This window comes from Brassica napus, chromosome C5 (assembly GCF_020379485.1).
Source record: "Brassica napus cultivar Da-Ae chromosome C5, Da-Ae, whole genome shotgun sequence".
Lineage (NCBI taxonomy): Eukaryota > Viridiplantae > Streptophyta > Magnoliopsida > Brassicales > Brassicaceae > Brassica > Brassica napus.
In genome coordinates this window covers 13,880,516-13,894,375 of record NC_063448.1, presented here as the reverse complement: position 1 = coordinate 13,894,375, position 13,860 = coordinate 13,880,516, and the positions used below count along the sequence as shown (strand labels likewise).

The 13,860-nt window shown below is 37.3% G+C and overlaps 2 protein-coding genes across 4 annotated transcripts; both read left to right on the top strand.

The window, feature by feature from the left end:
• The first annotated feature begins 1,598 nt into the window (after positions 1-1,598).
• Positions 1,599-5,472, top strand: LOC106398686. Of its 3 annotated transcripts, none has more exons than XM_022702869.2 (13): positions 1,600-2,120; positions 2,357-2,448; positions 2,591-2,839; positions 2,973-3,173; positions 3,263-3,354; positions 3,443-3,565; positions 3,658-3,768; positions 3,861-3,968; positions 4,064-4,129; positions 4,227-4,338; positions 4,458-4,526; positions 4,621-4,733; positions 4,933-5,472. In XM_022702869.2, exons 2-13 carry the CDS (start codon positions 2,368-2,370, stop codon positions 5,009-5,011), a joined length of 1,404 nt encoding a protein of 467 aa, XP_022558590.1. In that variant the 5' UTR covers positions 1,600-2,120; positions 2,357-2,367; the 3' UTR covers positions 5,012-5,472. The 3 variants fall into 3 exon arrangements, with proteins under 3 accessions (XP_048612779.1, XP_022558590.1, XP_022558591.1); XM_022702870.2 differs by having other exon boundaries at positions 1,601-2,120; positions 3,658-3,726; XM_048756822.1 differs by having other exon boundaries at positions 1,599-2,448.
• A 220-nt stretch (positions 5,473-5,692) lies between these two features.
• LOC106392677 lies at positions 5,693-7,586 on the top strand. The gene has a single exon (XM_013833482.2). It carries the CDS (start codon positions 6,005-6,007, stop codon positions 7,526-7,528), a length of 1,524 nt encoding a protein of 507 aa, XP_013688936.2. The 5' UTR covers positions 5,693-6,004; the 3' UTR covers positions 7,529-7,586.
• Positions 7,587-13,860: the final 6,274 nt, after the last annotated feature.

Sequence of the window (13,860 nt, the reverse complement as noted above, 5' to 3'; positions counted from 1 at the left end):
ACCTCAAGACATTAGATTTTATCATGAATCTATCAACCTAGCATACGGATTCTCAATTCTCAAAGACATCCAAAGCAGATCAATATAACCTATCATACGGATTATTTAGGGTTTCAATTTAAAACAAATCAAATTACAAAACTATCAATCCTAGCAGATGATATTAAACCTCAAGAATCATGCAATCACATCATTCGGATTTTAAACAAGTAAACCTCAATCAATCTATCAAACCTATCGGATTCAATCAATGTTTTAACAGGCTGGTCGGTTTAAACAATTTTAAATCAGATGAACAATTAACCAAACATGATGAGAAAATAAATCTATCAATTTAACGGTCAAACAATTCTAGCAACATAGCATCATATTCAATCAGATTTAAAACCTCAATGATCAAAACTGAAAACAGTTTTGATTTCAAAATATTTGATTAGGGTTTTAATATGTGATTTGATAATTATAGTATAATTAATTCTGATACTTATATTATTTAGGGTTTATAGATATAGGGTTAGGTTTATCGGATTTTAACTTGTAAAAACTGATTTGGGGTTTTAATCATGTAGGAACATGATTTAGGGTTTGGGGTATCGAACTTTTAGAGCTTCGATTTACTCAATTAGGATTTTTGATCTATTACCCTATGGTTTTGATTCATAAAGATTAGGGTTTTAGGGTTTCATTCTTTATCAATCAATCCATGTTTGATCATGGGTTCTTAGGTTTTGAATTACCTTTTAACCTTAGATGATTGTTGAATCGGACCACCAAAAGAGTTGAGCCGCGAGCTGGACACGAACGGGACGCGAGCTGGACACGAACGGGACGCGAGCTGGAATGGATCGAGTCGCTTCTATCGGGTCGCGGACGTCCTTTGTTGCTTGATCGGGAACGCCTTGATCGTCGGACGCGAGCTGTCTGATGCTGTCGCGAACGAGGAAGAGGTCGCGTGCTGGAGGTGCTCTCGGGTCGCGTGCTGGAGCTGCTCTCGGGTCGCGAACGTCTGAGTTAGGATCAGGAACGCCTTGGGCTGAAGCTGATCGGGGACGCGAGCTGGAACAGATGCGGGAACAAGAGACGCGATCGGGGTTTAGGGTTCGTCGGATCGCCGGCTAGGGTTAGGGTTTTAGGGTTTTTCGATTTGGATATTAGCTTAGGGATTTAGATTTTCGTGCTGATAACGTGTTATAAAAGTAATGGAAAAATCTATTTTTATTCATAACATAGAGGTTCCTGAGATTACACCGTCATAGATAAATGAAAAGATTACAATCATAATCTCTTGGTTATGAGCCATCCACAATCTGGTTCATAACAATTTCATGTATTAATTTGTTTTATGTTGTACCTTTTTATTTTTAATTGTTTGATATGAGACGATGATGAAAATCACAAATGGTGTTATTTGTATACCATTTTCCAATAAAATCACCCTATTTTAAAAACTTCTTAAACGTAAGTTTAGTTAGAAGTTCCCCCCCCCCCCCCCCCCCCCCCTAAATATAACATATTTTCAAAACTTAATCATTTTCATATGTTTATCCTAAAAAGAACTTCCAGATTGGGTATTAACTAATCATCCACAGAAAAGATAATACAACGTTCTATTGGAAGGCTTACTGTAAAAGGTTTTAGAAAACCAGATTTTTCTTACTTTAGAAAGAAAAATATTCTTCTTTTTGTTGTGTTGTAAAAAATAAAACGTACTGAGTTGAAGTTTATAAAAGTTAAAAGTATTAATTTGAATTTCTTCGAAGCACTTTTTAGAATTAAAATCTGTCAGTATTTCTCTAATTAAAATTACATATCCAGATGTTGCTTTGTGAACGAACCAATATCTCAACTATGAAAACAAAAAGAAAAGTATCATAAGATAATTTAGTAGTTAAAATATGAGAAATATAGTATTCAATTTTGCCGGATTTCATATAAAAGTTAGATTATGTACCAATATATGTAAAATAAAAAATTATCAATGTTGAGCTATTTTACTTTCTTATTATGACTGTTTCAGATCATGACAATCAACACTCAGATTATTATATATATATAGACATGCTGATCACTGTCCACACCCTCTCAATTTCTGACATATTCACATTTGTTTCTGAAGAAAGGTAAATTTCATTTGTCACACAGTTTTACAGAGGATATAACTTCTCACAGATTCATTTACATCTAGTTTAATATTTATCATCATTCTTATATATAGAAAAAAAAGAAGCTTCACTAAGTCCGATGCCCAAAAGCTGTTCTCGTAAAATATTCATGCAAATTTTTTATTATCTCATAGTACATAATCCATCTTCGATATAACTTCTTTAGGCTTAAGGTGTGATTGTGAAAATTGCAGTGTTGTTAAGAATGGCTTCAAACGACGATCTTGAATTTTCTTTTGAAGTTAATTCCTTCTTGGATTCGCTAGAAACTTTTAATGCTGTCACGGTATGCTTCTTCATTTCAAATGAGACGACGTCAAGTTCTCATTCTACTAAATTTCATTTTCAACCAAATATACAATATATTGCCATTTCATCATATATGGCTTCTGCTTGGGACTAATTAAATGTTGTGTACATACATATAGGAGCGTCAAGAAAATCCTTCGTTGTTGGCTTCTCAACATGAGCACCGTGAGATGGTTCCATATGTCCCTGTCTCTGCTGCCACAAATGATGTATATCCACCATCATTGATAGAAAATCCGAACACTGATCAAGAGACATTAACAAGAAATCCAAGCTTTGATCAAGAGAGAGTAACACAAAATCAAAGCTTCCGTCATGTGGACGATTATTCTAGATCTATCAACGCATTACAGTTATCTCCCAACGTGGTATGAACATAACTTGACTATGACACCTCTTTCACTAATTAAAACATATGATTTATTTATATTTTCTAAAGAACTTATAGAGTGACCATCTTCTCTACCAAAATTAATGTATACTAATCTCGTAAATATGCAGCCATCATGTACATTCCCGAATGGCCAAAGAGAAAGTATCTACAGTAAAAACTGTTTGCTAACCTCAGCCAATAACGCGATGATGAGCACTGGACTACAATCAGTTGGTTCACAACATGGATATGTAAACCAAAGCTATCAACAACCTTTGATGTCGCAAACAAATCACCACCTCTTTAACGATCCATATGTTTCACTAATGGTATGAATCTTTATAACATTTTATCATTATTAAGCACAAATCATTTAAATATGTATATATTCAAGTTATTTAATATTATGCTGACTCAGATGGAAAGTAATGCACAACAAGTGGAGAAAGCTAATGGACTTACAAATTTCAATCCTATGTATGGCCTTCGAGATCATCGCCTTCCTCCTTTGTATATACTTCAACTTACAACATGTTACTGTCTCTTTAGATATTTGCAAGGGTTTATAACTAACAATATTAATGCATTTATATATCAGTGGATGCAGCTTTCAGGGAGAACGACATAATCTCGACTTAATAGTTGACCAACTCAAGCATATCAGTGGAAATGATCAGATGCAACAAGCTGAAACGTCCAACAGGCATATTCCACCATATGAGTAAGAAAACAACGTATTTTGGGTTTTTATACTACTCATCCACATTTTTATTAAACGTAATTATGTTTAACTAATCTGTTAAAATATTTTAGGGAGGCTTTGCAAAGCAATCAACACCAGATTCCTTATGCGTCGTCTGCAAATACTATACCAAATCCAGGGTATCGTACTCCCATGATTTCAAACACCCAAGTCCTACAAACGTAGCTATAATGATTTTCTTTACTATTTGATTTCATATATGCACGTAAAATCATATTATCTTACGATTGAATAATTTTATGAATGTTCACAGGCCGGAAAACTATCCACCCTTTGCGCAGACGCCATATCAATCTGATCCATTTGCTTTTAATTTCCAAAATTCAAGCTCAGTTAAAACTACTCGTCGAGCCCGGGGAAGGTAACATCATTATCTTACAAAACAAATGTTTGCTTAAGTTTTTCTTCTATGATCTAATGTTTTAAGAGATGATTTTTATTCTCAAATTTTATTAGGCCGAGAAAAAATCAAATTCCGTTGCCTTTGGTACCTACAACTCAAACGCTTTTAACCTCTCCCAGGTACTAAATTTCTCTACTAGCACAACATCTTTAATGGTTAGCTTCATGCATTTACGTACGTGCTAATACTGCATATATCATACTCTTGTTAATTTAGACATTATGGCACACAAGATAAGGGAAAACAACCTATTACAGCAAGGCCGCCTTTTAACCCAAGTCTCTACGATCAATGTCAAAATTCATACACAAACACAATGATCCAACAAGTGAGATTTTTTTTTGGGTTGTAATTTTTGTAAAATAAGAAATACAACCACTAGAAAAGAAGGTCCTTTTTTCTAGTACACGCTTTGATATTCTCAACTTCTGGTGTCTAATACTGCAGAGTGGAGTTATGAGGCAACGTAGTATTTATGATCAACTCGAAAATGAATGCTCATCGTTTAAAACAAGGGTACGTATACACAGATGCACTCTCACATACGTAATTTATTTTCTCAAAGCATAAAAAGTTATGAGAGCGTGGGTTAATTACATAAATATTGCAGAGGATCATGGTCCCGTGTCAAGAGAAATCTATAGCAGATTCATCAACGGCTTCCTTTTGGCAAGATGGAAATTTGCGTTCATCAAGTGCTGCAGGCAGTAACCATGAAGAGAGGTTTGTTTATTCAAACTATAAATATATTAACTAATTAATATTTTGCAATTGCTTAAGGACACATACGTAATAAGATTTCGATTTTTTTAATAAAAAAGGTAGTAATAAGATTCGGTTAGTTTCTCTGTAAAATCTTAAATTCAAAGCTTACGCAAACAGTTCGAATATTAATTACTTATACATTTACTTCTTCTTTCAGGCCCATAAAAAATACAATGTATGATCCATTGTACGCAGGTGTTGGATTACCCATCGATCCTCATTTGAGGCTCTTTTAGTTAACTTTATTGAAATGGTAATTATCTCGTATATTTTACCAAGTCATTTAGGATCTGTATATATTTAAACAATATATAATCAAATATTACATTGTAATCTTTTGTGATTTTTCTCCTTTTCAGAACAACATATTTTTTTTTTTTGAATTATACACAGTTTCCCCAAAGGCTTCCCAGGCCCAAGGGACTAATCTGTGTCGCTGCGGCCCGAATGTTAAATTTCAGAACAACATATTTTGCATGTTTCAAGAATTCATTATGATGGAAAAGTATTTCGAGACCATCCCTCCAGATCATATAACCAGCTAGAATATATACAACAGTATGTAATGTAGTCGTTTATAATAGTATTGTCAACATATCACTATCAAAATTCAAATTCGGTAGTGCGTGATTTGTGGAAAAAAGCATGCATGTACTAAAGAGAACTATAATATACAAAACTGAAGTAATTTACTAGCGTTGTCGTGTGTGCATGGTCTTAAGATGTGATACTCTAGTTTATGGATATACGAGTAAACAAAAAGAAGAAATTATAGTCTTCAAGGGAAGAAATCGCCGGAGCAACAATGATGGGTCGATAAAGATCCAACTAAACGATAGAATGGACCACCCTAGCTAAAGTATGTTGGTCCAAGGTAAAACCATCTCTCTCATGCGGTGGTCCTTCGTTATCCAATAAAATATGAAAGACTAGGTTTAATGTGATCAATAATCTGACAGGAAACTGCAACGTAACTCACCCATCCCCCCCGCCCCAATAAATCCAGTGGTTGATTTTAGGCATGATGTTAATAAACTCACATACTCTCTATTGAAAGTAAACGTGCAGAACAGAATATGCATTGTGCACTACAAGTAAAATCGGCGGGAAAGCTCGAAATGCAATGAAAATCTTTTTTTTTTTTTTGAAGATTTTCTTATGCAATGAAAATCTTGAATCCAACATTCTTTAATGTAAATAACAAAATTAACTTTTAAATCTAAAAGGTAATGGAGACAATTACAATGCGACACAAAAGGCGATTCCAACAACGGTTACTTTTCCTGCAATTTCTCGCCATTGTAGAGGTGGTTGATGATGATTTTTCGGACTTGTGGTTGATGTCTAAACGATTTCTACCCACGACGTCAGTTATCTCCACGACGGAATCAACTTACCATCGTGATGAAGTGTTACGAAGACAGTTACCAGAACAGAGGATATATAATATTGGTTACGGAATAATCAAAACTCCACATTTGTTTATTTCCTTTCTGGCAAATCTGCTTTCCTTCTGTTGGAGATTCTTTCTCTTCCACTCAATGGCAGACAACATACGTCGAGCCTTTCAAGACATTGATTTAGGCATCAATGATGCCCCTTTTGTTCTTCCACCGGAGATCGTCCGCCAAGCCGAAGAAGAAAACCGTTTCATCCTTATCGGTCGACCAGTCATGCCCCGCCGCCAAAATCTTCGTGCGATCATTGCCACCATGCCCAGAAATTGGGGACTTGAAGGACTGGCCAGAGGGCGAATTATCGAACAGCGTCGCTTCCAATTTGTCTTCCCCTCGGAAGAGGCGATGGAGACTGTCATCAGAAGAGGACCGTGGGCCTTCGCAGATCGAATGTTGGTGCTACAACGCTGGACCCCGTTAATGGATCTAGCCTTGCTCGATTTTATTCCTTTCTGGATCCAAATCCGAGGGATCCCGTTTCAATACATGAACCGTGAAGTCATCGTTTCAATTGCGCGTACAATGGGCCAGTACATCCAAATGGATTACAATGAAGAGAATGGGAGTCGTTTGGATTTCGTCAGAGTCAGAATTAACTGGAACATCATCAATCCACTACGTTTCCAAAGGAACTATCAATTTGTTCTGGGCATCAACACTACCCTCCGATTCCAATATGAACGGCTCCGTGGATTCTGCGAACTCTGCGGAATGCTCACTCACGATTCTGGAGCATGTGTCATCAACAATGGCGGCCCGGGTCAAGCAGATGAAGATGATGATGATGATGATGATGATGATAGTGGAGAGGATAATGAGGCTCCTGAGCTTGTGCCAAACCAAGGGGTAATAATTGAAGAAGTTAATGATGAGGAAGAACATCACGATGATGCTGAAGATGGAGGCAATGAGCAAGAAGCAAATGAAGAGACAGTACAAGACGATATGGAGGAAGAAGAGAAAGAGGATGAGCTGTGGAATGGTTCAGGCATGCGTACGATGTTTACAGATGAAGCCATCACTGAGGAGATGTACAACCCAATTGATCCTTTTGGAATCAAAACTGACAGAGAAGTTGGGATAAAGAGGAAGGCGTGGATGTCAGAGGCTAATGGGAACACAGCCAGGCTCACTAATGCAGAACGTGGAGAGACAAGCGGCACAAGGAACACCAAACGCTCGAAGGTGTTATATCCTATTAATGGCACTCAAAGTGAGAATGAAGAAGATTCAGAGCCAGAGAACTCTTCTGGTTTGGGAGGCGCGGTGGGCCCAGAACCACCTCTTCCACCATGAGGACAGCCTGCTGGAACTGTCGAGGTCTAGGCAATGACTCGACGGTTCGACGCCTAAAGGAGATCAATCGGAAGTATCTCCTGGACATAATATGCCTATCCGAAACTAAGCAGCAGGATGATGTTATTCGGGATGTGGGTGCTCAGTTAGATTGTCTTAATTATGTTTCAGTTCCTCCTATAGGTCTAAGTGGTGGTTTAGTTCTTTATTGGAAAGCTCATGTACAGTTGCAAATTCTGTTTCAGTCTGCTAATTTGATCGATTGTAAAGTTCATTGTAATGGAAGCTGGTTTTATTATTCATTTGTGTATGGTCATCCAAATCAGTCTATGCGCCATTACACATGGGAAAAATTAGAACGGTTAGCCATCACTAGAAGGAATGAAGCATGGATGGTTCTAGGAGACTTCAATGAAATATTGGGGAATCATGAAAAGGATGGAGGCAGAGCACGTTCTGAGGCTTCTTTTAGTAATTTCAGAGCCATGGTGAGACATTGTGATTTTACAGATCTTCCTACCGTTGGTAATAGATTCTCATGGGCAGGGAAAAGAGGAAATGATCTAGTACAATGTTGTCTAGACAGAGTCATGTCTAATACTAAATGGTTTTCAGAATATCCGGCATCTGAGACAGTGTTTCTAGAGCTTGGAGAGTCAGATCATCGACCTTTAATCACATATATTTCAGCAGACAGAGATCAGCCAAGAAGAACATTTTGTTACGATAGTCGCATGATAGATAAAGATGGATTCAAAGAATCAGTCATGCGTGGGTGGAGAGGTACAGGACAAACAAGCCTGTTACAGATACCGTTGACTAATAGGATCAGCAGATGCCGCCAACAGATTGCTGTATGGAAGCGGAGCAACAGAAATAATGCAGAAGAACAAATCAAAGTACTAAGAGGAAGATTGGATAAAGCACTTTGTTCAGCAACATCTACTCAGACGGAAACTACTATGCTTAAAGAAGAGTTGGATAAAGCTTACATGGAGGAAGAAATATTTTGGAAGCAGAAAAGCCGAGTCATGTGGCTACGAGCGGGTGACAGAAACACAAAATACTTTCATGCTGTATCTCGAACAAGAAGGATTAAAAATACTATCACATCTATCCAAGATGAGGCGGGAGTAGTACACAGAGGACACAAAAATATTGCCAGAGTTGCAGAGAATTACTTCAACTCTTTATTTTCCTCTCAAGGCGACGTAAGCATCTACTTTGATCAAGTTTTTCACGGGTTTCAACAGAAAGTTAGTGCGTCTGTGAATGAAGATCTTACTCGCGATATCACTGAAGATGAAGTCCAACAGGCTGTTTTCGACATTGGACCACACAGAGCTCCAGGTCCAGATGGTTTTTCAGCAATTTTCTATCACCAACACTGGGAGGAGATAAAATCAGATATCATGAAAGAAATAAAAATGTTCTTCACTACAGAGGAGTTTGATGAGCAGCTGAACCACACCAACATTTGTCTCATCCCCAAAATCTACCCTCCAACTGATATGTCTGAGTTTAGACCAATAGCGCTGTGTAATGTCACTTATAAAATAGTGTCAAAGATCCTGATCAACCGACTTAAGAAACACCTGAGTAGTATCATCTCAGAAAATCAAGCAGCTTTCATCCCTGGGAGAATGATCACAGATAACATCGTTGTAGCTCATGAAGTGTTTCATAGTCTGAAAGTAAGAACTCGTCAAGCCTCTTCTTATATGGCAGTTAAAACAGACATCACAAAGGCTTATGATCGTTTGGAATGGAGATTTTTAGAAGAAACGATGAGAAGAATGAGTTTTGACAGTAGATGGATCAGATGGATAATGTTATGTGTATCATCAGTCCGGTTCTCAGTATTGATAAATGGAGTTCCAGAAGGTCATATAATTCCTAAGAGAGGGATCCGACAGGGTGATCCTCTTTCTCCATACCTCTTTATACTCTGTGCGGAAGTATTATCTCACTTAATGCATCAAGCAATGAGTGATCGATCTTTAACTGGGGTGAAAGTGGCTTTACAATCTCCAGCAGTTAACCATTTGCTTTTTGCCGATGACTCTCTCTTCTTCTCCTTGGCCAACCCAAAAGCTGGACGTCAGCTGAAACAAATTCTGAATCTCTATGAGCAAGTGTCGGGTCAAGCAGTGAATTTGAGAAAGTCATCTATAACATTTGGAAGTAAAGTTGCAGCAAGTGTTAAAACAAGAATGCGGAATCTTCTTGGAATACACAATGAAGGAGGCAATGAGAAATATTTAGGATTACCAGAACAGTTTAACAAGAAGAAAGGCGAAATGTTTAAATACATAATCGAAAAGGTGAAAGCTGTTACACAGGGATGGAAGAAAAATTTCCTTTCTCATGGCGGTAAAGAGATACTTTTGAAAGCAGTGGCTTTGGCTATGCCCATATTCACGATGAATATATTTAGATTACCGAAAGAGATTTGCAATGAGATAAATGCTATCTTAGCCAACTTCTGGTGGGGATCAGGAGACAAGAAAGGAATGCATTGGTATAGTTGGAAGAGAGTAAGTGTTCCAAAGAAAGAAGGAGGATTAGGATTTCGGGATCTTGAAGGTTTCAATCAAGCCTTGCTTGGAAAACAAGTTTGGCGTATTCTACAACATCCTAATAGCCTTATGGCACGCATATTGAAGTCACGCTACTTTCCGGATGAAAGCATACTCACGGCGACTTTGAAGAAAAAGGCTTCTTATGCATGGAAATCTTTATTACATGGACGAGATTTACTGCGCAAAGGGATGAAATATGTTATTGGTAATGGAACAACTGTCGGCATGTGGGACGATCCGTGGCTGTCAGATCATACACCAAGACCACCGAGAGCAAGAGAACAAGCAATCATTGGGGAAACTGTGAGCGTTTACATCCGAGAAGATGGACAAGGATGGAATGTTGAAAAGCTTCGAAACAAAGTGATAGAGGAAGACGTGGAAAAAATCCTTGCACTCAAGATAAGCTCGAAAGCTGAAGTTGATTTACTAGGTTGGCATTACACAGATGATGGGATCTACACTGTTAAGTCTGGTTATTGGTTAAGTACGCACTTACCGAATAGAGAACAAGCTCAACCGATATGGGGTGATCCGGTTATAAAGCAGAAGGTTTGGAAATGCAACACACCCCCAAAGCTGAATCATTTCCTATGGAGATTACTATCAAGATCACTCGCTGTGGGTAGCAACTTAAAAAGACGTCATATTACTTCAGATGATCAGTGCAAACGATGTTGTAACGCAACAGAAACAGAGACTCACCTCTTCTTCGACTGCCCTTATGCACAAAGAATCTGGAGAGCCTCCGGAATTTCAAATCTTACGATACTAAGTACACAAACAACACTGGAAGACAAAGTTGATGTATGCCTTTCTTGCAACATCTCCACCCGACTGCCACACTTAAAGGATCTTCCGATAAGTATCCTCTGGAGAATTTGGAAAAGCAGAAACATTTTACTCTATCAACAGAAGACAATAAATTGGTGGAATGTACTTGAACAAGCAAAAAGAGATGCAAAAGAATGGTCTATAAACAGGACGGCTATACAACTATCACGAAATTCAAATACCAGTGAGGTCAATGGCACTATGGAGAATATATGGAAAAGACCTGCACAAGGTTGGGTAAAATGTAACTTTGATAGTTCCTTTGTTTCACAATTAGTTCCGTCAAAGGCAGGATGGGTAATAAGAAATGAGCGAAGCACTTATCAAGGGGCTGGACAGGGAAGAGGATTTACTACAACACCGTTAGAAGCAGAATTCCAAGCTCTCATCATGGCAATGCAGCAATGTTGGTGTCGGGGCTTCACAAAAGTTATATTTGAAGGAGACAACAAGAAAATGTTCGATATTCTTAATGGCAATGCTTTACATTTTGGAGTGTATAACTGGACTCGAGAAGTACGATGGTGGAGCACAAAGTTTGAGGAGATCACATTTAGATGGACCAAGCGTACCGGAAATGAAGTGGCTGATAAATTGGCAAAAGCTAATATACCCAACGATGCAACGTATACTTACTATTTTTACATTCCTCATTTTATAACAACTGCTTTACATAAAGACTTTGGAAACTCGATTCATTAATATAAATTGAAGATAAAAAAAAAAGAATCCAACATTCTTTTGTTTTTGATAATTATCTTGAAGCCAACATTTTTATTTGGGTATGTGATTTACTGATAAACATTCTTCAAAGCCCCGGTAATATTCTCAGCATTCATTCTACTACGTACAATTTTTTTTAAGTATTACTCCCTCCGTTTTTTTAATATAAGTTGTTTTAGAACTGTGCACATAGATTAAGAAATCATTAATTTTTTATATTTTCTAAACAAAAACATCATTAATTATTTACTTAATTACTAATAAACCAATAATAAAATAGAAAGTATATTATCATTGGTCATATAACATTAAGTGTTAATAAATTTTAAAACTGAAATCGTCATATAATTTGAAACATAAATTTTTTTCTAAAACGAGTTATATTAAAAAGCGGAGGAAGTATAAGTTCATGAATTTCTATTATAGGCTTTCTTTCATGAATCTAGTGCATCTAGGGAGAAACCCAAATGGAGAGCTCGATCCTTTTTTATGTTTACGATTTTCGATTGATCTCACTCGTCCATACCATATTCCCAAATGGCATATTTGATGGTTTTATATATTATCTCTTTTGCTTTTGTGTTCTGAATTTCTTGGGGTTTTGACTGAAAATAAGGTGCTTTGGGAATCATCAAAACAAAAATTCTTATTCTATTCACAAAAAGCTTCTACTTTTATCTATCACAAAAATATCCCGAGAGCTCATCTCATTACATTTGACTTCATCCTCAAAAATTATTAAAATGTTTCGCTTTCAGATAAAGATGGTCTCGGTACAACTTGTGGCAGCACTTCAGCGTGTACCAGGTAAGTAAAATATTGAACACATTATGAAATGATTATTGTATAAATTTATTTTATCTTAAAAATATCTTTTATATCTGATCCTTAAAAATAATAAAATCTTATATATAATGGGGTACTTTTGCCTCTCCTAAGGCTGTCCACGTTTCCATTTTATAAAGACTGTGGGGCCTACTTAATATCCGGTTTATTTCCGTCGAGTAGGTGTGTATTTTGGTCCAGTTTAGTTTATCCGAATCAGATTGAATTTTGGTCGGTCTGATATGTGTCTTCGTAAATGAGTAAAACTATGTGTTCCACTTAGGGCTTCATTGTTGTCGTCCTCACAAAACTCGACTTCGCCGTTTTCTGATTTTCATAAACCAGAAAACTCATGTTTGTCTTCTCAATCTCCTTACCTTCCCTATCGTTATCTCTTCCCCTTCTATGTCCTTCAATGTTTTCTTTCAATTTCTTTCTTTTAATCCGGGAATAATTATTAATCACAAAAAACTCACTAACGATGTCGCCTTCACTTGAAATCTATATATATCAGCGGGTTGAGACCACGATTGATCCTCTCAGCCACTTGCAGTTTATCATTTTATAAAGCTAAGAAAGATTTTTAAAGACGGCTTCAACCGGTGTTGTTCTCGCGTACTCAGCCTTTGATGGTCTTCACCTCGGTAGATCTGCCCAGTTCGTAGTTGGTCGTCTGCTCCGTTTTTGGGACTCCAAAAACATCAAGAAGCAAGGTGAATTCATGGGACTCACCCTCCTCCTCCTTGATAAGAAGGTGTTATAACGATAAGCGGTTTTTTCTTAGTCCTTTTATTTCGTAAAAATTCAATGATTTAGATCTTTATTCTCTAATTGCAGAATTTTGTGATACATGGATTCATGCTGGGCGCGTCCCTCATTACTGTCCGTTTTTTCGATCGGGTTCACTTGTCAGATTTTCACGTTTTGAAGTTGCAAGATGCACAAATATGTACAAGATTACAAACTACCCTTTTGTGATCCGGTTCATCCCCCAAACAGCCAGCTTCCTAAGCCAGGCAAACCTTATTATTTGGGATGAGGTGCCCATGGCACATCGCCATGCTATTGAAGCCGTAGTTCGCACACTCCGAGAAATTTAATCTCTGTCTAATAGAACAGCCTTAAACAGACCTTTTGGTGGAAAGACAGTCCTGTTGGGCGGTGATTTTCTACAGATTCTCCCTGTCATTCCACAAGGAACACGTCAGGAAACAGTTAATGCAGCTGTTAATCACTCACACCTCTGGAACCACTGCGAAATTCATGTTCTCTCAAAAAACATGCGCATAAAATCCGACGAAAAAGATTTTGCTAAATGGATTTTACAAGTTGGTGATGGGATGGCAACATTGGTGCCTCAGAAAGAAA